This window comes from Dasypus novemcinctus, chromosome X (assembly GCF_030445035.2).
Source record: "Dasypus novemcinctus isolate mDasNov1 chromosome X, mDasNov1.1.hap2, whole genome shotgun sequence".
NCBI classification, from domain to species: domain Eukaryota; kingdom Metazoa; phylum Chordata; class Mammalia; order Cingulata; family Dasypodidae; genus Dasypus; species Dasypus novemcinctus.
Window position 1 is genome coordinate 57,792,516 of NC_080704.1, and position 27,017 is coordinate 57,819,532.

General features: G+C 40.5%; 1 protein-coding gene across 3 annotated transcripts in view; it reads left to right on the top strand.

Moving 5' to 3' along the window:
* Positions 1–6,710: 6,710 nt before the first annotated feature.
* The window catches only part of CLCN5 (chloride voltage-gated channel 5), a 161,169-nt gene continuing 140,862 nt past the window's right edge, over positions 6,711–27,017 (top strand). The window contains exons 1-3 of one of the 3 annotated variants that reach the window (XM_004465032.4): positions 6,711–6,923; positions 7,258–7,334; positions 8,993–9,150. In XM_004465032.4, the coding sequence (XP_004465089.1) occupies positions 9,135–9,150 (16 nt within the window). In that variant the 5' untranslated portion in view covers positions 6,711–6,923; positions 7,258–7,334; positions 8,993–9,134. The other 2 variants (XM_023590708.3, XM_071213389.1) reach the window with 2 other exon arrangements.

Sequence of the window (27,017 nt, forward strand, 5' to 3'; positions counted from 1 at the left end):
GAATTTTCACTTCTTGGAATTGTCCTGAGTGAGATTGCAAAGACAGTTACAGGCCATTATATATCCTGCTATAACCTACAGAATTGAATGGGAGAGAATGTAAAGTACAATGTAAACCAAATGTGGCAATGCTCCAAAATGTGTTCACCAATTGCAATCAATGTACCATGCCAATGAAAGGAGTTGTTAATGTGTGGAAAAGTGGGAGGAGTGGGGCCTGGGACATATGGGAATCACTTATATTTTTTATGTAATATTTTATGTAATCTAAGTATCTTTTAAAAATAAATAAAAAAATATTTTTAAAAAACCACACACGAAAACAACACGCAAATAAATGAAAAAAACAAAACAAAACAAAACAACTCAGGGGAGCTGATGTGGCTCAGTGTTTCTGCAATGGCTTCCCATAATGAGGTCCTGGGTTCAATAACTGGCCTGGTACCTAAAAGAAAAAGTATAGGGGATTCCCATATATCCCCCCTCCCCCACTACATTTCCCCTTATTAGTAACATCTTACATCATTGTGATACATTTCTTACACTTGATGAACAAATGTTGAAGCATTGCTACTAACCAAGGTCTATAGTTACATTATATTTTATACTTTTGACTGTACAGTTTTATAGAATTTGGCCAAATACATAATGGTCTGTATCCATCATTTCAACATCATGCAGAACAATTCCAATGCCCTAAAAATGCCCCATGCTCCACCTCTTCTTTCCTCCCCCTCCCCACAGAATTTCTGGTACCACTATCATTATATTAGTGTTACAAGTTCTTCTATTACAACAACAATAATAAGTCTCCTTTGGTCCATGATTGTATTCCCACACTTACGTTTGTTCGTTCTTGCATCTGGAGGATTTGGGGATGGTGATGCCTACTCTGCTTCAGATTGAGAGGGGTCTTATATCTTATGGGGCAGATGGAAGGAACTGTTTTGCTAGCAGTTGTAGATATTCTGGTTTTTTTTGGGTGGGGCTATCCATCATTATCATTTTGTTAGTTGTCATGAGCAAGTCTGATGAACTGGAGAGTAGGCGTTGGCAGCAACTCTGCTAAGATTCAGGGTTCAACTGGTATGTGAGCAGGCTGAAGATTTAAGTCTCTAGGATATATGTTTAATGCATAGTGCTAATTGTAGGTTCAAATAAAATGGGTTGGGTAGCGGATATCACTCAAGCAGTTGAACGCCTGCTTCCCACATGGGAGGTCCTATGTTCGATTCCCAGTTACTCCTAAAAAATACAAAAACAAAAACAAAACAACAAGATAACCAAACAGAAAAATCAACTCAGGGAAGCCCATGTGGCTCAGCAGTTGAGTGCTGGCTTCCCATATACGAGGTCCTGGGTTCAATCTGTGGTCTTTGACCTAAAAAAATAAAAATAAAAGGGGTTGGAATGGATGTGACTCAAGTGGTTGAGCACCCACCACCCACATAGGAGGTCCCAGGTTTGATTATTGATGCCTCCTGAAAAAACAAAAACAAACAAGCAAAAAAAAAAAAGAACCTAATTCAGGGAAACTGATGTGGCTCAGTGGTTGAGTGCCAACTTCCCACATACAAGGTCCCGGGTTCAATCCCTTGCCTCCTGGTATCTCTAAATAAATAAATAAATAAATAAATGGCATTGAAGAATCATGTGTAGGCAAATTATAAATGAATTTGCATTATATTGGGGAAATATATTATCATATATTCTAAGGTAAGAGCCAATGATGGGGTGCTGATTTCATGGAGTTGTGTGTCTTGCCTATAGTGTCTAGATGGCTCTAGAGCCCTCAGGAGCACCTCTGTCACAGTTAGTGAGATCTTCCTGAGATGTGCATAAGCATAACCTCTGAAATGCTCTTCCAGCTCACTTTGAAACCTTTTAGCCATAGAAACTCTTTTGTACTGAATGTTTCCCACTTTAGTCAAGGTCTTTTTCCAGATGCATCATTAGTTGGTGTTTGGTCTTAAAAAAATCCTTCGGTGCCAGGGTGGTTCATCCCCAGGAGTCATGTCCCATGCTGGGTGGGGGGAAGGTAGTGCGCTTATTTGCTGAGTTTGGCTTAGAGAGAGGCCAAATTTTAATAACAAGGAGGTTTTCAGGAGGTAATTCTTAGGCAACAGTTATTATTAGGCTAAGTTTCAGTTTTACAAGAACAAGGTTCATAAGTACAAACATTAATATCATAGGCTTGGCATATTGGTCTGTTTTCCTTTTGTTAAGTCCTGCCTATGTACTCTCATGATCCTTGCCACTCTTTTTGAGAACATAGCAAGACTCCCCAGGATAGGAGTTTAATATTTTGTTGGTTATTGTGTGGGTCTCCACTCATAAAGATAGCCTGCAATAACTTAAATACATTCATATTCTATAGAGGCCTGCCCCAGGTGCACCTTTCCCCACACATCCCCTCAACACAGACACCCTGCATTGGTAACCCTCCCCTGGCATAGATACCAAAATTACACTCCCACAATTGTATTCTAAGCCACAGTGCACATCCTCCCCAGAGTTCACATCTTCCTTCCTCCAGCCCTCCTGCCAACTCCATGGATGGCCCAACCCATCTCCCCCAAACCCTGCTCACACTCACACTCCAGAATCATCAATCCCATTCTCACACACACATAGCTGCCATTCACTGCCAAACTGCCACCCTCCACCTTACCATAGATTCTGCCTAGATTGAGCAATGACTCACCATTCTGTAGTCCCATTTTATTTTGTTGGGAGGTTTTGATTACTGATTCAATCTCCTTACTTCTTACTGGTCTATTGGGATTTTCTGTTTCTCCCTGAGTCAGTGTAAGTAGTTTGTGTGTTTCTAGGAATTTGTCTACTTCTTCTAGGTTACCTAATTTTTTGGTATGTTGTTTATAGTATCCTCTTATAATACTTCATATTTCTGTGGAGTTGGTAGTAATGGCCAGCCTTTCATTTGTCATTTTAGTTATTTGAGTCCTCCTTTTTTCCTTGTCAGTCTAAGTAAAGTTTTGTTGATTTTATTGATCTTTTCAAAGAACAACTTTTTTATTTCATTGATTCCTTTTATTGTTTTTTTTATTCTCTATTTCATTGCTCTCACTCTAATCTTTGTTATTTCCTTCTTTCTACTTGCTCTGGGTTTAGTTTCCTCTTCTTTACCTAGACCCTACTTCTTTGAGGTTAAGTCTTTGATTTCACATCTTTCTTTTTTTTTTTTTTTGAGGCAGTGGGGCTGGCATCAAACCTTGGACCTCATATGTGGGAAGCCAGCGCTCAACCACTGAGCCACATCTCCTCCCCTGATTTGTTTCTTTTCATTTGTTTGCTTGCTGTTTGTCTTTGTTATATTAGGAGGCATTGGGAACCAAACCTGGGACTTCCTATGTGGGAAGGTGCTCAACCGCTTGAGCCACATCAGTTCTTCTCCACTTTTTTAATATAAGCATTTAGAGCTATGAATTTCCTACTTGGTGCTGCCTTTGCTGCATCCCAAAAGTTTTGGTATGTTTTACTTTCATTTTCATTCACCTCAAGTTATTTCCCTTGAGATTTCTTCTTTGACTTATTGGTTGTTTAAGAGTACATTGTTTAATTTCCATGTATTTGTGAATTTTCCAGCTTTCCCTCTGTTATGGATTTTTAACTTCATTCCATTGTGGTCAGAGAACATACATTATCTGATTTCAATATTTTTGAGTTTATGGAGACTTGTTTTGTGACCTAACATAATTTATCCTGGAGAATGATCCATGTACATTAGGGAAGAAGTATATTATGTTGATGTTGGGTGAAGTGTTCTATACATGTCTGTTAGGTCTAGTTGGTTTATATTAAGGTTCAGGTCTTCAATTTCTTTACTGATGTTCTGTCTAGATGTTCTATCCATTATTGAAAGTAGTTTACCGAAGTCACATACTACTAATGTAGAACTGTCTATTTCTCCCTACAAACTGTCAATATTTGCTTGTTGTTTTCCACAGTGGCTGCACAATCTTACATTTCCACCAACAATGTACTAGAGTTCCTATTCCCCTGCATACTCATCAACACTTCTTATTTTCTTTTTAAAATAATAGTAATTCTAGTGGGTATGAGGTAGTATCTCATACTTTTAAATATGTTTTTATTGTAGTAACATATATACAACTCAAAAATTTCCATTTTAACCACTTTCAACTGTATACTTCAGTAGGATTAATTTCATTCCCGATATTGTGTTGCCATCACCAATATCCATTACCCTGACTTTTTCATCACCTCAAACAGAAACTGTACATCCATTAAGCAATAATTCACCCCAAGACCCTAGTTACCTATAATCTATTATTTGTCACTATGATATTTGCTTCTTCTAGGTAATTCATTAAAAAATATTTGTTCTTTTATGTCTGGCTCAATGTGATGTCTTCAAGGTTCAGTTGTGTTGTAGCATGCATCAGGACTTCATTTCTTTTTAAAAAATATTTTTTAAATAATTGTAGGACTTCATTTCTTTTTAATGCTGAATAATATTCCATTGTATGCATATATCTCATTTTGTTTCTCCATTCTTCTGTTGATAGACACTTCAGGTGCTTCCATCGTTTGGCTTTTGTGAATAATGCTGCTATGAGTAGTGGTGTAAAAATATGTATTCAGGTCCCTGCTTTCAATTCTTTGAGGTATATACCAAGAAGTCGAATTGCCAGATCATATGGTAAATTCTATTTTCAACTTTCTGAGGAACTACCAAACTGATTTCCACAGTGCACCATTTTACAGTGCCATTAACAATTTATAAGGGTTTCTATTTCTCCACATCCTAGTCAACAATTGTTATTTTCTTCTTTTTTGAATAATAGCCATCGCAGTGGGTGTGAAACTGTATCTCACTGTGTTTTGATTTACATTTCCCTGATGACCAATAATGCTGAGCATCTTTTCATGTACTTATTGGTCATTTATATATCTTCTTTGAAGAAATGTCTATTGAGGTCTTTTGCCTATTTTTAGTTTGGTTGTTTGACTTTTTTTTGTTGAAATAACCCTAGATTTTTTCTAGTTATTTGTGATTATTTCCCCTCCCCCCACCCACATACACACTATGAGTGCCTGAAAGAAGGGACAGACTACGATCAGGTAAGAAAGTAAAAATTAGCTTGGACTGAGAAAGTAAAATACACTTGGTCATTCATCAGTGTAGAATAACAGATAGAGGCAGCTGCAAATTTAACAGGGAACAATATTTCTTCCAAAGACATGCTGCAGCTGTAAAATGATAACTCTTTGAGTGACTACTGCTTTTTTAATCACTGAAAAATTTTGTTCTCTAAAATTGTAGACTATCAGAAACTTTGCTGCTTGAAATCATATCAGTAAGCATAAAAACATTCCATACTTGTCTGGGGGTCATAAGTCTCTTAGACATAGAAAAGCAGCCTTGATTTCCAACCCAGGTGAAGAGCTTCAGATAGGCGGTATCTGGGCACAACATTCCACATCTATCTTTACTTTGTGGTTCCCAAGGAAACAGGACTCTGGGTTCACTTTGAAGTCCAGACCTGATGGTGACCCCTTTACACACAGGCCTGCTTGACCTTTACTAAAACACTGCCTCATTTAAAACTCACCTAAACTCCACTTTTTCCCAAAATATACCTTTTTCCCTTTTTGGCAAGACACCCATGGTTTCTCTGGTGTGCTATCTCCTTCACTGCAATGGGTCAAGAAGCCTGACTTTGTAGGACTACAAGATTTATTCCTACAACTGATAGGACTAGGATATAGGGTTGTTGTTTTTTTTAATGCCTTAGCACTGATCTTGCACAAAGTAGGTATTCAAAAATGTTTATGGCAATTTACTTAAATTAGAGTACTTGGGTTCTAGTTAGATTCCCTGGATTGATTATATGGATTCCAGTTTCAGTCCTGCCCCTAACTAATAAGCTGGATCACCTTAAGCAAGTCAATGCATTCCAATTGGCCTAAGGTTTCTCTTCCATAAAATGAGGTGCTGTTTCTTCCAATCCTAGGGCAAGCGTTTTGGAGTCAGATTTAGGTTGGAGTCCCAGTTCTACCACTTACTAATACTGTGACTTTCGTTTTTCTAAACCTGTTTTGTATTTATTAAAATGGGGAAAGTATGCCGTACATACTTTCCAGTTTTGCTGTGAGGATCAAATTGGCTGTTACAAGCATCACTCTATTTTATCACTGTTTCTACTATTACTATTACGTACTTTGGACAAGTTACGTAACCTTTCTGTTTTCTTATGAATAAAGATGGAGAAATAATAGTACGTACCCTATGATATCATGAGCATGAAAAAATTAAGGACATAAGACAGTGCCTGGGCACGAGAGGCTCAAAATACGCGAGCTAATGTTACTAATACTATATTTCTACTACAAACTACTACGGTGGGCCAGCAGCTCATGATGAACAGCTTTATTCTTAAGGACAAACTCAAAGAAGGCGCTGCAGGGTACAAACGTGGAAATAGCATTGAGCTTTTCTTTTTCAAAACACAAGTGACACGCCCACCACGGGCTTAGGATCCGCCCAGCCCACGTTAAATATGGCAGCGGACAGAGCCGACCTTCTGCGGTTGCGCACGCCGAAACTCCTCCCAGCACCTTCTCTCCCGAGCTCTCGGCCGGGCCTCCTCCTCCCTGGCATCAATCCCCTCCCCAACTTGGCGGAGGTGTTGGGTGATGGCCGGCCGTGTCACGCATGCGCAGACGGCAGCTGTGCTTAGCTGGGACTTGCGAGGTGCCTGTCACATGAGCCGAGCGCCCGCTCCGCTCCCCCTCCTCCCTGGCTGGGTTCTGTGAATGAAGCTCTGCGGGCGACGTGGGGCGCTCGCTCAGTTTGGTGTCCAGCACGCCGGAGCGGACTGAACGCTCTGTCCGCCGGCGGTGGGCACCGACCCAGCCGCTCCTGACCTCAGTGACAGGTAAAGACAAATGGGCTGTCCTTTCCCCAACAGTTTCTTCGCGGCGCCGCCAGACCCCGGCCCAACGCCCTGGGCACCCCTAAGCGCAGCAACAGGGGAAGCGCTCCCCTGCTGGCTCGGAAACGGGGATCCCCGTGCCCGGCCGCCCCTGCCTGGCACTTGGTGGAGTTAGACAGGCTAGTTCTAGCCAGTGTGGGGCGGCATCTTCCCGGGAGCCTAACTCTGCTCTCCGAGAAAGGGTCGCTGAGTTGCCGGAGCGAAGTTTTTCGCGAGCGGCGCCAAGCCCGCCCGGGTTTTGAATGTGAGAGGTTTGTCGTCTGTGTTCTCTTTCCAGGACTGGGGCCGGGTGGATTTTTGCTGGTAAAGCTCTGTGGAGGCCCTCTTATTCGCTCTCCTGCTCTGGACTCGCAGGTTTGTGTTGGTCTTCGCGAAGTCAAGTCCTAACTTTCGGAAAAGTAGTTGCTGTGCGTTTTCCTTATCCCACTTAACGCGCGTAGATGGATCTCTCCAAGCTTTCGAGGCTTGCCCTTTACCCGTAAGGGAAAGCTTTATCTTTATATTTACGTGTATTTACCTTTATTAATAGTGCAGAACAAATCAGTTTCCTGAAGTTCCAAGTGAAATTGTGTGCGTTTGTGTGCGTCTGTGTCATAACGTCAGTGAAAGCTTCCCCGATTGAGGGAAATCCAGATGTTTGGAGCATTATGAAAAAAAGCCACTAAGAATCCGCTTTATATAATTTTCATGTATTTATTAGCAACTACCCGGGTTTAACTTCAGAGATGTTCGGTTTCGCCTTGTGCAACGAGGCTTGTTTCGTTACTTCTTAACTGCATGCAAAATAGGAGAAAAAAAGACAAAGCAAAACAAACTGTCCCAAATTCCAGATAAGTCACTGGAGCGCTTTTTCCTGGTGAATTCATCCTGGTATTAGATGAGTTTCTAGTTTTCCTGGACTTTGCGAGCCTTTCCATAATCAAAGAATTGTCTTTAGTCTATCAATATTTTCAGGACTAGCATGCACATTATCCCCTTTGTCCTTAAAAAAAAAAGGTCATTAAAGAAGGCCAAAAATGATGATTCTCAAAATTAGTATTCCTCTTCAGTGTTTGTGCTTCAGCGCTTTCACTTGGAGTCTAGAGGTGTTAGCTGTATAAACATTATGGTAATAGCAACCTACTTTGATGTTCACCAGTTCAAAAAGATGAGGACTCTTTCTTAGAAAAACAAATTGGCTTGTATGCTAAATAAGGGAGGCCAATTCATTAACTAAGAACTTATTTAAATGGACAAGCAAAGTGTTTAATATATTAAACCTCTCAAACAAGCTAAAGGACAAATAGCTCACTTTTTCTCCCATCACTGTCTCCTTTCATAGTCTTGTAAAAAGCGTTGTCCTAAGATTGGATTTGCAGTTTTAAAAACAGGAATTAGCTGAGTTAATTTGGTTTTACTTAAATTGGTATTCTGTTTTTACATTTTTCTCTTTACTTGGCTCATTTCCCCCCCTGATAAAAGCAATGTATGTTTACTTTAGGAAATTTGCCAAGAATGGGAAAGTATAATGAAGTGGAGAAAAAGAACAACCACCCAAAGGCCATCACTCTTAATTTTTCTTATGCTTCCCTTCATTTTTTTCCCGATGTATTTTAAAACTTTAAGTATTCACAAAGTTTTCTCTCCTTTCTACTGATTATTTAGTGTCAAGTTGGATATTTTAGGGGTTGCATAGGGGATTGAATATTATACTACTCTTCATTCCCCAAAGCATGGAAGTTCAAGATAGGTAAGACACTTAATGGTAATCACCTCTAACCACTCTAACTTTGACATCTGAAGATTCATCGATTAACGCAGAATCATGCTGCACTGAGTGGCAAAGTTAACTAACTCTAGATTTCCTGATTCTCTCTTTCTTCAGCAATTCATTGCTGTGTAGGGGGAAATGTGACACTGTCCATGCCTGCATCTTTGAAAGAGAGATTTAGAGAGGGGCAGGCGATTATTTTCAAGAATTTGAAATGTATATATTCCTTTAGGTATTCATTTTTCTTTTTTTGCATTTTTAGGTTTGGGGCTTTAGCATCTTCCAGAAAGCAGGACCACTCAGCTGCTGTTCTGTCTATACCCCATAGAAGTCTCCCTACAAAACTGGGGTGCTCTGGGAAACTCTGAGTCTGCAGCCCCTGTGTGGGAAAAGATAGAATCAAGATGGCCATGTGGCAGGGTAAGAAATTAGCACTTGTATTTCTCTAACTGGTTTTTCCTCCTTCTCTATCTTTCACCCCTAACCCACCCCCCTAAGCCAGTGGCAGGCAGCCAACTGTTTCTTTAATTTAACTATGTCTTGACAGGGACAAAGCACATTAATTTAAAAGAAGCTGCTGCTAGCTAGAAGTTCAAAATATTTTAAAGTGGGGGTGGAGGGTTGGAGACAAGTAGTAGGAAAATTTAGTGCCAGAGTATTTTTAAAATAGCTTTCTTCATTTAAACATGTACTTGTAGAGTGATATGTGAGGAAAGGGAGGCTATTTTTTCATATATGTGTTTTTCATTTTCTTTCCGGTACATTTTTATCATAAGATTCTCAAAGATTCGGGAGACAGATGTCAGTACCTCTCTGGCTTCCTCTTCTCAAAGACTTTCTTGGGACTTATGCAGTTTGTAAAAGCACATTTAATATTATAATGTTTATATTTGGTGAATCAAGGAAAAATGACTGTTTTAATAAAATGAACTACTCGAAAGTAAAGCTTAACATCTTGGCTGGTGGAGTTACATTTCCTGTGAACCTATCACATTAAAAGTTTATTTTTAAGTTTTAGTGGGGTTGAAGATTGTGCTCCTCGAAAGAGTATCAGAGTCTCCAGGGGTGTGTAGGATTTTATCTTTATCAAAAGGGGGTGTGGGTTTAAAAAATGATAGACAATCACTACCCAAGTTGGTTTTTGATCCACAAAATCTAAGGACTACTTAGATTGAGCAGAAATAGTTGGATACGTATATTCAACAGGTAGGTTTGTTGTTCAACTAATATATCCTTTTAAAATGTCTTGTCAAAAACACACATAAATGTCTTGTCATATTGGTCGTTTTTAAAAATGTATAGGCATGCGAATGTAACAAGTATTTTTTATGTATGAGGTTGTCAATTTAAAGGTATTTGTTGAAATGGGACTTGGCCTCTATACTGGCGTTGACTCACCCAATGGACATTTATCAAGAGTAATTTGGACACTCCTGCTTACATTCTGAGACTTCCTTCTATCCAGCAAACGGGATACAAAGATAAATAAAATGTAGAACCTGGAGGCTTTTTTCTTAGGGGAAAGGCAGACATACAAACAAATAATTGTATTACCTTGAATAAGGAAAATAATAGGGAGAGGTGCAAAATATGATGGAAGTTCAGATGAATGATGAACCCTTGAGTTTTGAGCTTGTCTAAAAATATGAGAGAACTGCATTCTGGGCAGACATATAACATTGTTTGGGATCTTCCAAGTTGCTCTACTTGCCTAGTGAGAGACAACCTCAGATAAAGCAGGGAAGGTTGTCAGAGGCCAGATAAGAAAGAACCTTATATGCTCTAGGAAGGATTTTACACTTGATCCTGAAGACAACCATTCTAAACAGGGAAGTAATGCAATCAGATTTTGTTTTAGAAAGATTACTTTGGTGGCAGCAGCATTGAGGTGAGATTGGGTCTGGAGGCAATGAAAGCAGGGAGACCAATTGGGAAGTTTCTGGTATAGTGATTTAACAAGGGGTTCTTAACAAGGGGTCCTTGAGCTTGAATTGAATTTAAAAAATATTCTTATGGGGATGTGTTGGTGTGGGTGTGATATATTTATTAAATAATACACAGTATAGTGTAGACTTAGTAAGGGGATCGTGGAACAAAAAAGGTTAAGAACCCCTGATTTAAGGGAAGAAATGATGGAGGTCTGAGCAGAAGCAAGGGCAGCAAGGATAGAGAGAAGAGGGTGAATTCTAGAAATGTTCTGTGACTTGGTGTGGGGGAAACTGAGTCTGGATTGACTCCCAGTTTAGGTGCTTGGGGACTGGTGGTACCCTTCACTGAGATGAGAAATCTGAAAGGAGGGGACGGTGGGAAGTTAGTGTAGTGAGTTTGCATTGACCTCTTTTGTTTGAGACACTTGTGGGCTGTCAAGCTGACATTTAAAAGACATTTTAAAAAAATTAAATTGTCTTTTTAAGGTACATAGATCACACAAAAATGTTATATTAAAAAATATAAGAGGTTCCTACATACCCCCACACTCCCCACTCCCCTACTCCCCGCATCAACAACCTCTTTCATCATTGTGGCACATTCATTGCATTTGGTGAATACATTTTGGAGCACTGTTGCACTGCATGAGGATTTAACTGACCTGCATTCACTCCCTTAGTTCATGGCCAGCCGGAACTGGACCCATCTATTTTGACTCTCACACAAGTGCTCCTTCCACAAAAGTGTGATTTTGGAACCACACTCCCCCTGCGTGAAACCCTCCTCACCCCACCACCAAAAAAAAACAGTCATCTCTAATGGTCGAAATGGGTATGTAGGACAAACTTAAAGTGGAAAGAGAATGTACTGTGGGCAACTTGAGAGAAACGGCCCCTTGATCATAGGTTGGAGCCGGGACAGGGAGCAGCGGCGGTAGGGAGATGCCCTGTCCCCACCGGAGGCTCTCCTGGGTCCCTGACCTGCCTCTTGCTCCCCACAACAGCACAGGATCCATGAGGCAAGGGGTCAGCTGTCTCTCCAGAGGCTTCCAGTGCTGTCCATGGGAGATGGCAAGAGTGAGCTCCGGCCGAAAAACTAGCAGTCTGTCACTGACCCTTCGATATGAACACCCAACTTGATTCATTTATTCAAACATTGCCAGTACTGTGCACCCTGAGCCAGGTCTGTGCTAGGGACCCAGTGGTGAGCAAAACAGAGCAACTGCTGGGCCTGATGTAGGAACAGGCTGGTGACCTCCCCTGAAAGCTGTCGGAATGGGAAAACCTCCACCCCATCTCAGACCTGGATCGGAATCCACATTTTAAGAAGATTCCCAGCTGATTCAAATGCACACTGGAGTTTGGCCAGCCCTGGCTTGGACTCTCATTTCCATGAATGAAAAGGAGACCATGGATTCCAAAGAAATGTAATATGGGTTCCCTTCCCTTGGCCATTTGTAAGAGTTTGTAGTAGAGAAAATAACTCTTCAACGTGAGATCTCCAAGGGACCTTGGAGTCCACCCACTTCGGCCGAGAGGTTAAGGGATTTGTGCGTGAAAAGGCCAGCACTAGAACTAAGGAGTTCACTCTCGAACTTAGTGTACCTCTTACATGCAAATGCTCACGCGGACCACCGACACCGAGGAGAAGGCTGCGGAAAGTCAGCAGTGGTGTCTGTCGTCTCTAAACCTCAGAGAAAAGGTGAAGGGGATGAAACAGGCAGAGGAGGGGGAAGAGCCCGCGTCAGCCCCGCACGCGGCAGGCGCCCAGGGCGCGGGGAACGTGGGGGGCCGCTCGCTACTGCAGCCCGTTTCAAAGCCTGCTTCTTTTGACTTTGAAAGTTGACGCAGGTGAAGAGACACCAACTTTCCTTGACATCCCCTCGGGGATGTGCACTGGCTGTGACATCAGCGCTGCGGCCGCAGGCCGGGACGGTGACCTGGGGAGTGACCGCGCGGGCCCCTGCGCGCCTCCCTCCCCCGGGGCACGATGCGTGACCTCCGTGAGCCCAATACGCTCCTCCATAGTTTACTCCAAGGCCTCTAAAGCCCTGGGCGGGGTGGTTGGATTCACGGGGTGTAGGGGTGTGTGGGAGCTACAGCACGGTGTGCTGACACCAGCTTCCAAAGCCAGCTCGCCCGGAGCCGGCTCGCAAATCTCAACTACGGAGCAAAGATGGCCCAGGGCACCGACGGCCCTGATCCTCTCCACTCGGTTTTAGGTTTTCCGCACAGACGGCTTGAAAATGCAGACCTAAATCAACCTGAAAGACTCCTCCCCAAGAATCAGCACATTTTGTGAAAAAACGGATGGATGGAAAAGGGGGCGCGGTTTGCCGAGGGGGATCCTGGCAGGTCTTGCCAGAGGCGCGCGGCCGGCCTGCTGCTCCCCTTTCTTCCCACCCCCGTTAGAAGTCAGTCATTTGGGGAAGTGGATAGAAAGAGCCAAGAGTGAGAAGGGGGCATGACACACTGATGAGAAGGGTTTTTTCTGAGCTGCTTAAGTCGAGGGCCTTTCCTTTTCCAATCGCATTCAAGGTAGGAAAACGCCCGCTTCGCGTTCACCAGTGACGGCTCGTCTGTATGATTAGGTGGATCACACACTAGTGGGAAAGAAAAAATCAAGGGAAAGAACGACTTGGCAAGTTAAAAAATGTATATTGTTTCCAGTTTAGGAAAGGAGAGAAAGACAGACACCACAGTCAAATCACTGGCTATAGGACAGAAACATTTGTTTCTAATTGAATCCCCAGAAAAAGCTCATGAATGTGGATTCTGACAGAAGACATTTTTATGACAGTTGTTTTGGGATTTTTTGTCTGTTTTTTCCCTTTGCCCCAAACCTGAGATTGTGGAATCACAGCTGTCTCTTCACTTTGTACTCCCCAGTCTTGATGGCTTAAGTAGAAATAGTATTTGTCAGCTCCACCAGTCAGTATTTCCAGTGAGGCTGACGCAGTTGAGGATTTTTACTTGATCTAATGGCAATGGCTTTCCAATAGACATGCACGGAATCATTAAAAAAAATTACATTGTAGTTTATACTCTCCCCCAGTCCACTTAGTGGGCCATGGCAGGACGTACAATATCCAGTATCTGTCCCTGCAGTACCACCCAGGACAACTCCAAGTCCTGAAAATGCCCCCACGTCATATTCTTCTTTCCTCTCCCTACCCTCGTCAGCTACCATGGCCACTTTCTCCACATCACTGCTACAATTCCTTCCATTACTAATCACAATAGTTCCCCAGCAGAACACCAGTAAGTCCACTCTAAGCCATACTCTATTCCTCCATCTTGTGGCCCCCGGGATGGTGATGTCCACTCCACCACTATATTGAGAGGGGGCTTAGATCCCACATGGATGAGGGATGCCATTCTCCTGCTTGGAGTTGTAGGCACTCTCGGTGCCCAGGTGTGGTGGTTGACCATCTTCACCTCCCTGTCAGCCGACCTGTACAAGTCCAACGAACTGGAGAGTAGGAGTTGCAACTTTGCTGAGACTCAGGGCCCAGCTGGCACATGGCCAGTCCAGAGACTAAAGTATCCTGGGTCAAAGACAGTTTTGAAAGTATGGAACTGGAGTTTGTATAGGAGGGGAACTAAAGTATACAGAAAGAGCTTGCATTTTTTCTTTTTATATTTATTTAATGAAAATGTCATTAATAGTTAATTGTGTTATTTCATAATAAAAACCTTTGAATGGATGACAATTTTAAATGAAAATGTCATGTTTTCTTAATGAATGATAGGTTTTGCAAACTCAGGCCCTGAACTCTGATCTGTTTAAAATTAAATTAGAGTAAAATCTCATTTATCTAGTCTTAGTGAAGAGGGGAATATTTCATATGAGTAAGCTTTTTGGATAACTGCAGCTTGTTCCTTGTTTTGTGCAACCTCTGAAGTGACAAGCTTAGTAAAATGACCATTTGGAGGCAGTATTAGGATAGTATTTAACAGTGTGGGCCTGGGTTCCAGTCTCTTGGTTCTATCACTTGGTAGCTGTGAGACTTGGGCAAGTCACTCAACTACTCTGTATCTCAGTTTCCTCCCCCTGTAACATGGGGATAATAATAGAACTCACCTTATAGGGTTGTTGTGAAGATGAATTAATATGTGCAAAGCTCTTGGAACATAGTAAGTGCCATATCAGTGTGTACCATTATTATTATTATGACATTTAGAATATTTTCTAGCATATAATGATTGCTCAGTAAAGTTTAGCAATAGTTCTTGTTTTTTTTTTAAAGATTTATTTATTTATTTTATTTCTCTCCCCTTCCCCCCCCCCCCCAGTTGTCTGTTTTCTGTGTCTATTTGCTGCGTGTTCTTCTTTGTCCGCTTCTATTGTCAGCGGCATGGGAATCTATGTTTCTTGTTGCGTCATCTTGTTGTGTCAGCTCTCTGTGTGTGCAGTGCCATTCCTAGGCAGGCTGCACTTTCTTTTGCACTGGGCGGCTTTCCTTACGGGGTGCACTCCTTGTGCGTGGGGCTCCCCTATGTGGGGACACCCCTGTGTGGCAGGGCACTCCTTGTGTGCATCAGCACTGCATGTGGGCCAGCTCCACATGGGTCAAGGAGGCCTGGGGTTTGAACCGTGGACCTCCCATGTGGTAGACGGATGCCCTAACCACTGGGCCAAGTCCGCTTCCCAATAGTTCTTGTTGTTATCATTATTTTCTTACAACCTGGAGTGGGACTGGGACCTTGTTCTATGGAGGTAATTCAGATCGTCTCTGGAAATCATGCCTTGTGTAGTCTGTTTGGGTCTTCAAGTAGATGTTTAGACCTTAAGGGATCCTTAGAAAACATCTAGCCCAACCCCTACAGGTTAAGTAATGTGCCCAAGGTCAAATGGCTCATGGGTGAGAGTAGTGACATGACTAAAACCCAAGTTTCCTGACTCCTTATTCCAGTTTTCTTTCCACAGGCTGGTGAAAAGGGAAGATGTGGGTATATTTCATCCTCAGTTCAAGGAAGCTTCCAAGTCAGTCTCTGGAGCTAGTTGAAGGATTCTAAGAGCTGGAGGAACCCAAATATCCTGAGTCTCTTGGGTCATTTGGGTCATTGCTGTTTCGTTCTGACTGTGGAGTAATAGTTCCTCCATGAAGAATTTGATCAGAATTCTTATACTTCTTTTTTTAAAATGAAATTTTATTGAAGTATATCATACATGACCATACAGAAATAGTAAGTGTATAGTAAAAGTTGTAAATTTACAGAATAAACATGCCCAGCCAACATTATTATTTTGACTTCATTTGATGCATCTCTAATATGTTTCCTGGACACTTTAAACAGTGTACCGGGCATAAATTAATATTCTTGATAAGTCAGGGTCATTAATAACATCAGTTTTATTGGTCCAGTAGTCAAGAAAATATTGAAGAGAAGGCTAGGCAGTTTGGAGTGGGGCGAGGTTGGAGAAGTGTTGTTGGGTGGTTACTTATTTATTCAATACCAAATTGTGCATCAGGAACTATGCTGGACCCTTGAGATGCAATGGTTAGTAAAAATAGGTATTGTCTCTGCTCCCATGGAGTTTACCAGCTAGGATAAAGGCAGCCTTTTGAATTAGTGGAGATATGATTTATTTAAGAAATGTGCTGAAGTAATAGTTAATTTGGGAAAAAAATTGACACCAACATAAATTTAGAAGGATTAAAATAGTGTTTCTTAATAAAGGAGGGGGACACATCAGAACTATCCATGGTGCTTTCAAAAATATTCCTGCTCAGGCCCCATCTACCCCAATACAAATTGTGATTCAGTCTTAAGACTTGAGCATTTAAAGAAGCGCTGTAGGCAATTCTGATGTGCAGTCCTGATTGGGAACTGCTGCAATGAAGAGTTAAATGTTAAAAGTTAAAAATAAGAATGATAAAAAGTTAAGAAAACTAAAAAAAAAATATATAGGAGTATATAAATGGGGTAGGGAAGATATTTGTATGCATAATATCAAAGGTAGAATAATAAAGAAAAAGTAAAATAAGAGACTATATATAAAAAATTAAATTTCTGCACAAAACCATAAATAAAGTTAATGAGAAAACCAGGAGCAATTGCAAAAAGACTCATTATCTTTAATACATAAAGACTTATAGAGCAATAAGAAAAATAAAGGCGTTTTACTAGAAAAATGTACAATGGATGGGAGTAGGAAAATTCATAAAAGAAATCCAAATGGCCAATAAACATGAAAAATGTACTGTCTTGGTAGTAATCAAAGAAAGGGGAATTTAAATGGCATACCATTTTCTCCAACATAATTTGCAAAGATATAAAGTAATAACCAAAGTTCAGTGTTGGCATGGATCCAAGTAAGCAGGCATTCTCATACACATTTAGTGGGAATGTCAATTTGGCAATACTTATCAAAAGATTTTTTAAAAAACCAGAGGAGTTGCAAGTCTGCTGAGGCTCAGGGCCTGGCTGTCACATGGACAGTCCAGAGATTCAGGTCTCCTGAGTATACACCAATCCCGGCGCCAACCACAGGTCCAGTAAAAGTGACAGAAGAGGCATGTGTAGAAAGGTCAGATGTGAGTCCAACTCCATCACACTCAGGAACACGAACTCCAAAGTAGGGCCAACTGACATGGCACTGAACTCCAGAGCCATCTGCCATGACCATAAAACCTGTGGGTCTCTGTAGCCCTCAGGAGAACCAGTACCTGGGGTTGTATGTACTTTGGCTGTCTCTGGGAGCCTGCTGAGGTGTGTGTAAGTGTGACCCCTCTGATGACCTCCCGACTCTTTTTTAAAGACTCATAGCCATATAACTCATTTGTCCTTTCCGTTTCCCCCTTTTATCCAAAGTCAAAAAGCAGTTAACACCTGATATTACATGAAGGCTGAGATATTCTGCTGGTCTGAGTTGACCCTTTTATTCAAGGACTTTTTCTTGGTGCTTGGTAGTATGCAGGGACAGATGCTGGACAATGTATGTCCTGCCATTGGCCTGGGGGAGAGTGTAAACTACAATGTAAACTATTATCCATGTAGTGCAGCAGTGCTCCAAAATGTATTCACCAAGTGCAATGAATGTTCCATGATGATGACAGAGGTTGTTGATGTGGGAGAAGTGGGGTGAGGGGGGTGGGAGGTATGTGGGGACCTCTTATATTTTTTGAATGTAACATTTAAAAAAAAAATAAAGTGAGAGGAAAAAAAAGGGATTTAAAATATTGTTTACCTTTTTACCCAGCAATGCCTTTTCTTGGAATTTATCCAAAGGCAATATTTGTGTGCACAAAGTTGTATCAACAAGGATATTAATTTTAGCATTTTATAAATGAGAAAAAGTTGAAAACACAGGTATTATGATCATCTATACTATGGGATACTATAGTTATTTAAAATGATAATGCAGAGTTATACTTATTAACATAGAATAGGTTCATGAAACAATGTTAAATGGGGGGGGAGGAAGTAGATTCCAAATTATCAATTATTAAAAGTATGGGCTCTGTGTTTAGACCTGGATTCAAATCCCAGCTTCATCATCTGTGTAATGTTGTGTATGTTACTTACCTTTATTGTTCCTCGATTTCCACATCAGTAAAATAGGGGTAAAATGGTAGCTGATCCAGTAGTTTCCTAGTTGTATGTCCATTAGAATCACCTAGAGATCTTTTGAAAATTTCAAAGCCCAGGCCTCAGCCCAGACCAGTTAAGTCATACTCTCTGGGGAAGGGCCATAGCTATCAGTATTTTTAAAATTATTTTTTAATTGTCTTTTTAAAAAAGATACATAGATCACAAAATATGTTACATTAAAAAATATAAGAGGTTCCCATATACCTCCCCCCACTCCTCCCACATCAATAACCTCTTTCATCTTTGTGGCACATTCATTGTATTTGGTGAATACATTTTGGAGCACTGCTGCACCGTATGGATTACAGTTTACATTGTAGTTTACACTCTCCCCCAGTCCATTCAGTGGGTTATGGCAGGATATATAATGTCCAGCATCTGTCCCTGCAGTATCATTTAGGACAACTCCAAGTCCCTGTGTTTGGCACTGGGCCCTGAGCCTCAGCAGAGTTGCAACTCCTGCTCTCCAGTTTGTTGGACTTACCCAGGTCAGCTAACAGGAAGGTGAAGGTGGTCAACCACTACACCACGGAATCGAGTGTGCCTACAGCTGCAAGCAGGAGAATCACATCCATCAACCAAGGGGTATATAAGCCCCATCTTGATTTAGTGGTGGAATGGACATCACCATCCTAGGGTCCACAGGATGGAGGAATAAAATATGGATCAAAGTGGACTTACTGGTATTCTACTATAGAACTATTGTGACTCTAGCAATGGAAGAAATTATATCACTGATGTGGAGACAGTGGCCCCGGTTGTTGCTGAGGGCAGGGAGAGGGAAGAAGAGATGTGATGTGGGGGCTATCAGTATTTCTGGAGCTTCCCAGGTGATTCCAATGTGCAAATAAGTTTGGGAACCACTGAGCTAATCCATAAGGTTGTTGGGAGGATTAAATGAGAAAATTACATGGTAGCATGGTAAGCATGCAATACATGGTAACTATTATTAATATTGTTTTTATTAGTAGCTGTATGAATCCACTTTAATATATTTTAATATATGTGACTGTGTCATGTATATATTATATAAAAGAAGGTCTGAGAGGATATTTAAAAAGAAAGAAATTACAGTTGACTTTATTTTTGCTTATCTGTTTCTTCCAGTTTTCAGTAAATAATGTGGATAACCTGTTAATTTTAAAAAGTATAATTTCTGAAGGAAATAGAGATATGTACACAATTTTATATACTAAGGTATTTTTAATAGTGAAAAACTGAAGACATAGTTTCCATGAAAGGGAATGTAAGTAAATTTTTGCATGCCCACATGTGATTTAATGGAAAAAGAAAAAAATATGGAATTACCCTATTTCTGTATTTTTAAAATTCAAGTTCATGTTTATGTATCTTTGTGTGTTTATATGTTATTCATATGTCTATGACTATACAGATAAATACAGTAAGAAAGGAAATGATTCAAAGTTACACTTTTTTATACTTTTATTTTCCAAATTTTATAGTGAATATTGCTTTTAAAACTAGAAAAATTCTTTTAAAATGAGATATGAAATAAGAGTTAGTAGATTCTGAATGAGTGCCTTGAACAAGAAGTGAAGTGTATAGGCTTCTGGCCAACTGTTTCAGCCACTCTGCGCACCTCTCCACCCTCCAAATAAAAAACAAAACAAAACAAACTAAGCCTCTGAGAGTTTGGTTAGACAGTTAATTCCTGTTAATACTTCCTCAAGTACTCTTGTAATTTTTGGATGTCTCCTATTGACTCTAAAAACTCCTTTGGGAGTGAGAGTGGGGATGGGGAGATTGTACAAAAAGTGGGAAATTAAACTTATTCTAATGTGGAGATTATATAATAAGGTGAGGTGGCAGACTATGTTGGGGTAAGCATGAAAAAAGGCAGAGGAATTCCTTCAACCCCTGAGCTTTGCAGGTAGACAGATGTGATTCAAAACTATGTTTCTAAGGTGTTTATTATAGTAGAGTCATTGGTTTTCAGTAGTAAGTCATGCTTTTCCACTCAAGGAGGAGGGGGTGGTCATACATGAGCCAAGCTATAGTTATTAGAAGACTTCCTTAATTGGAAGTTTTAGCTTTGCATTTTGTTGCTCTATTTCCTGAAAATAACTTGGAGATGCTCCTGATTTTTCCATCTACTGCTTTGATTGCTTGGATCCCAACCATTCTTTCACTTTAAGAAAAAAGCAAGTAGTTGTTACAGGGAGGGGTCTCTGTATTTTACAGCTGCCCTTTTGTAAGAAGCACTTTTCCCAAAATAAGGCAGACGAAATTGTAATAAAATGAATAGTTGCAGTGATGCAAATAGTTGGCTTCAAATCCAGAAGGAAATATATATTTCAACTTTGCAGATTTTTTTCTTAGCACACCATAGTGTATTTGTAAACACTCTGTTGATTTAGCCAACATATGGGGAGCCAAGAGAGAGCACCACAAAACAGTCAGTGAATTCATGACAGAGGTTCAGTGTGAAATCTGGGTAGCTGTGTGGCTTAATAACTGAACTACTATCACCTAGGAAAAGTCATCTGGTCTTGTCTATAGACGGAAAACATTAGTATCTGCATAACTCTCAAATGAAAATAAGAGTAAAGTAGGAATAAAGAAGCACAGCCCCGTTTTTTGTTTTTCCTGATATTTGGCACAATGTCTTACCTCCAGCCAAGCACTCAAGAAGTGAATTCTTCATCTCTGCCTGATTTGGGTTCTAATGAAAAGCAATGAATAGAGGGTAAACAAAACCAACTTTCATAAAGTTATTCCTTAAGAGCTAGCCATTTTTTTTTCACCAAGCATACAATTCTGGAAGGAGCATGAGCCTTGGTGTCTGATACACCTGGGTTTGAACCCAGGCCCTGCCATTTGATAGTCAAAGTTACCTAAATTCTGACTGAAAGCCTCTACTGCCTCATTTTGAGGTAAAGTGTAGTGGCAAAGAGCACAAACTCTGGAGACAGACTCCTTGGGTCTATATCCTGTCTCTGTCACTATTAGCTATGTGACTTTGGGCAAGTTAATTAATCTCTTTGTGCCTCACCCTTCTCATCTGTAAAATGAGGTTAATAATAATAATAATACTTATTCATGGGATTATTAGGAGTATGAAATGAGTTAGTGCACACATATATAGGCCTTTGAAAAGTGCCTCGCACTTGTTAGGCACTGACAAATATTGATCTTTGCAATTAAATATGTAAGACAATATGATAATATTTATATCACAAGGTTGCATATGAGAATGAGATGATCACTAAGATGCTTAGCCCATAATAGCTGCTCTAACTGTATAATTGTGGCCTAAAAATAAAATTAGATATGCTGTTAAAGGGGTGTTTTTAAAACTGAAAAGGATCTTTTCTTTTTTTTTTTTAGGGGGTACTGGGTATCGAACCCAGGACCTCGTACATGGGAAGCAGGTGCTCAGCCTCTTGAGCTACATCCACTTCCCTGGAAAGGATCTTTAAGGGTGATGTAGTTCAAACATCTCACATTGCAAAGGAAGAAACTGAAGCCCAGTGAGACTGCTTCTAGGTCATACAGCTGTTACCTGGTACATAGAACCAGGGCTAGCCCCTGGATCTCCTGATAATCAATGCTGCAATAATTAATGCTGTCTAGCTCTCTGTCAGTCTACCTATATAACCCTACTGCATTGCACTGCCCACGCTAGGTTTGAGTATCTTATAACTTTCTGCTAAATGTTAGTCTTTTCTTACTCTGCTTTGTTGCTACTTTGTACAGGTTTTTTTTTTCCCAAAGAATTTTTTTTCATTTAGACTTTGAGAGTGTACTTTTTCCCCCCTGTCACTATGTTAGCATTTTTGAAGTAAATTATAGATTCTCATGTTTTAACCAGAATTATGATTCAAAACTTCCTGTTTCATGTAATGTTCTCTGTGTATGTTGGGGTGGGGGGAGGAAGACAAGGAAGTGTCACTGTGGTTGGCAACAAATGTCAGATTTTTCTTCCAATTCCTCCAACTTTCTGTTAATGGCCTAGGTTTTTATAGGCCTGTGGTCAGACCAGAGAAACTGTTGAAGAGTTAATAGTATGAGGTAACCCCCTTATTAATGTCATATTTTGATACTTTTCATCCCAATACCATTCAGATATTAGGTAGCATTTTACTGTCTTTATTTAGAATTTCTGCCTAGACTGCTTCTGTGAGGAACATAGAGCAACATAGAATTGCAACATAGAGCAATTATAATTAAATCCAAGGCAGGGACCATTCAATAGAGCATGAGTTACTCTGGGCATTGAGTTTCCCTCTCCCCTCCCCTTTCCTCCCTTCCCCACAAAAATATAAGCACATTACATTACATTATTGACATCTTCTGGCCAAAAAATGTGTTCAGATATAAAGAAACCCCACCTGCCCTGACCCTGTCTATACCAAGACTTTTGGTCCTTCCACTTGCCTACCTTCTGCAGATGGCCTAGCTTGACTTGTGGCCATCTGTGACTCAGCAGTGAACATTCTCAGGTACTATTTAGTTTGAGAGTGATGAGAGACAGGAATGCAGGGGAATTACTGCCATTCAATTCTCAAACTCTGGCAAGGCTTTCTTTTTGGGTTCTGTGCCCTGGCAATAAATAGTAGTAGTAGTAGTAGTAGTAGTAGTAGTAGTAGTAGTAGTAGCGGTAGTAGTAGTAGTAGAACCTAATCCCCTTACATGTTATTGAATAATTGTACCAGCATCCAATCAGATATCAAAGCCAAACATCTGAGAGGCACTACATTCTTTGTTGTCCCCCACCTCCAGTCCACCTGTAGTGGCCTAGACCATTTTGGTAGATAGCATTTCTGGCAAACACTTACTCATCTTTGAACCATCAAATCAAGGGTTGTCTCTTTTATGTAGTCTTTCCTGAAACCTCCCCCACCCTCTGGTAAAATTAGCCTTTCCCTCTTTGTGTATTTCCTTACTATATTATATATACCTCGAGTGCATTGGCTGTATTTGTTCAATACTTTTTTTCACTCATGTCTGCTACATGCCAGGCAATGTGTGGGTAGGTGCTGGGGTTAGCTCAATGAACACAAAAGTCATGATCCTTACCCTTCTAAGGCTTATAGTCTTGTGAGGGAGTTGGAGTGCAATTTATTAGGGGAAGGGGGTTGGAAAGAGGTGACAAGTTCACTTGAGATCTAAAAGGTGAATAGGCGTTTTCCTGATGAAGAGTTGAGGGAAGAACATTCCAGACGAAGGAAATAAAGTGGAAATCCTTGATGTGAGCAAGAACCTGGATGATGTGGCTGACCTATGGTGAATGATATATAAAAGGCCATAGAATGAAATTGGAAGGGTGTGCAGGGAGTAGATCATACAGGGTTTTGAAGGCCATGTTAACAAGTATCATAAGTGCCTTGCAGATAGATTGGATAGACAGTGACCGGTGAATAAGCAGGGAGTGACTCATTTATTGTGGTATACCAAAGACCTAGCAGAGAGAGCTCATTGAGTCTTTGTCTAATGAGCAATAACTGCCTTGACTTTCTATCAGGATTGCTGTGAAGGTCAAATAATGTAACTTATGCTAAGGTGCTTTGCAATAATATAAAGTGTTAAATGTTTTTCTGAATGTGCTTCACTAGATTCTATACAGTGATGCCTACAGAGGTTTACCATCACTGGAAAACAAGTAAACCCTGATTCTCTGTTAAACTAGAAAAATCAGATCATCCCATGTCATGAATATGCTGATGTACGGAGGTGTTCAGTATTCTAAGTGTGTCTCCATTCCTAATTCCTAGTTAGACCAATGTCTTAACTAATTATGGACAAGTAGAAACTACCATATATCCCACCATTATATAGCACTCCAGGTGTTAGAGATAATTATGGGTGGTGTTGCCAGGAAAAATATAGGTTTCTCTTCTACTTTGCATTCACTTAATAAATCTCTAAACCTAAAGAATTCATTATATAAGAGCTGGACTTTTTTTCTGAGAAATAACACCCTATGAAATTGCATTTGGAGCAGGGCAAGGCTAATTACAGCAGGGTGTGGCTGCCACCAGCTGTGGCACTTGGCTCTCTAGACTGTTTTAAAAAGATGTAAAATAATCAGTGCTTTGCTATTTTTGTGTGTTAAATGTTTTAATTCCTTTTCGAGCTGCAGGAACATCAGACCAAATGATTGATTTAAAAGCCCTCTTCTGTATACTTTTGGTGGGAGAGTAAATTTGTAGAGCCCATTTAAAGGGCAGCTTAGAAGTTCTTATCAAAATGTAAAATGTGACAAGGTGGGGCGAGGCCAGGCAGGAGACCACCAGATTCTGACCATTTGGCCTGGGGGACCCTGACTGGTGGGGCCTGGGACCCTGACTGTGAGCCCTGAGTACCCAGCAAGTCAATAGCCAGGTCCATAGGAACTGGGAACTGCTAGATCAGCCAGTGGCTCTGTGCTGGTACAGGAAAACATCATGACCTTCAGAGACCAGGGCTGTGTGACATCGTTTGGCTAGTCTCAGGGGCCATGAGCATCTCAGGATTGAAGGTCACCTGCCTGGCAGGCTGCAACCACCACAACACATGGATCCTGGTGGACTGCCTGAGGGCACGATTGGGGACTGAAATGAAGCAAGTGTACAAGAAGAAGAGATTTTTCCACCTGAACTCCCAGGAAGACCCACAAAAGGTGAGCAGGCCCCATTTTGCAGTTCAAGTGTTTATTGAATACCTACTATGTGCTAGGTACTCAGGATACTCAATGAGCATTTGAGTGAAGATTTCTTTCCTAGTGAAGTTGGTATCTTGCTGAGAAGAGGTAATGAACAGCACAAATACATAAAATATGTACCTCCTTAAAAAAAAAGTAAAATGTGTACATCTTTTTACCCAGTGTATCTGTTCTAAAAAGGAACTGTGTAAAGGTCACTCATTACAAGGATGTTGGTTGCATCATTTTTGCCATCTTTTCACTATTGACAATCTTACTGTCTTTCCTGGGAGAGTGATTATTGTAATTATGGTATGTACACACTATGAAATGCTGTGCATTTCATTAAAATGAATGAGGTAGATGTATATATACATGACAAGGAGTGATGTCTAAGACACATTTTAAGCAGCAAAGAAGGTGCAGAACAATATGTATTTTGTAATTCTATCTGTACAAAAAGAAGGGAGGTACTGCAGGATAGATAGATGTGAGTTTGTATATATGTATCCTTACATATGCATAGAAGATTTCTGGAATGACACACAAGAATCCATTACCTGTTATCTGTTTGACTTGTTTACAGTAAGCCAAAATACCTTTAAATAGTAAAATTAAATAAAAATTGCAGATTTTATTATAGATTCTTTTTTTTGACACTAATAGTTCATACCAAGAAATAACAGATGTAATAGTGGTTGAGGTGAGCTGTTAGGTCTGAAGGACAGAAATCTGGGAAAATCAAGGGCCTCCACAAGCTAATAAGGAATTATCATGCCTAAAGGGCTGGGGGAGATATTGTTGCTTTGTTAAAAGTTATGCTATGATGCAACTGCAAAAAGACCTTGACCAAAAGGGGAAAAGACAAATGAATTTATTTGGCTAAGAGACTTCAAAGTGAAGGGGGAGGTCATTCTAGAGGTTATGCTTATGCACGTCTCAGCAGGATACCATTGACAGCCACAGTAAATATTGCCTCAAATAGCAGGACTCCTGAGGGTTCTGGAGACATCCAGACACTATAGGCAGTGCAGACAGCTCAGGAGTTCGGCACCCTGCCTGTGGGCCTTACTTTGAAATTTATGCTCCCTTTTGCGACAGAGTTAGACTCAGTTGTAGTTTCCCTCACATGGCTCTTCTGCCTCTTCTGTTTGAACTTATAGTTAGTACTAGAGTTAATTGGTTTATGTCCAAGAGACTTAAATCTTTGGGCTTCCCATGTGCCAGTTGGGCCCTGAATCTCAACAGAGTTGCAACACCTACTCTCCAGTTCATTGGACTCACCCAGGACAAATAACAAGGAAATAATGATTAACAGTGATCATCCCAAGGAACAGAGTCTGCAACTGCAAGCAAGATAGTCCCATCCATCTGCCTCATGGGATCTAAGCCCCCTCTCATTTAGAGCAAAGTGGGCATCACCATCCCAGAATACTCAGGATTGGGGAATAAACGATGGACTAGAATAGACTTACTGTGTTATTCTACTATAGACTTATTGTTATCCTAGCAATGGAAGAACTTTTATCGTTGATGTGGAGATAGTGGCCACTGGAGGTTCTGAGGGGAGAGAGGGAAAAATAGGTATAATATGGGAGTATTTTCAGGACATTGGAGTTGTCCTGAATGACATCGCAATGACAGATACAGGCCATTATATGTCTTGTCATAACGTACAAAATTGTGCAGGAAAGAGTTTAAACTATACTGTAAACTATAATCCACACTTAGTGGCAGTGCTCCAATATGGGTTTATCAATTGTAGCAAATGTACTACACTAACGAAGGATGTTGTTAATGTAAGTGTGGGAGGGTTAGGGAGTAGAACATATGGGAATCCCCTACATTTTTTATGTAACATTCATGTAATCTAAGTATCTTTTAAAGAAATTTTTAAAGTTATGATATGAAAAATAAGATTAAATTAGGTAAAAATCATGATTTTATTTTATTTTTCAATGAAACAGTTTTAACTATGTCATTAGTTTTGGTCTCTGGGCATTTTAACACCTAAATTGCGTAATAATTGTATTCCAGACCACGATTTAAAAAATTAAGTGTCTCAGTATCTGGATAAATAGCTGTTGTTGTTGTTCAACTTGTTTAAATAATGTAAG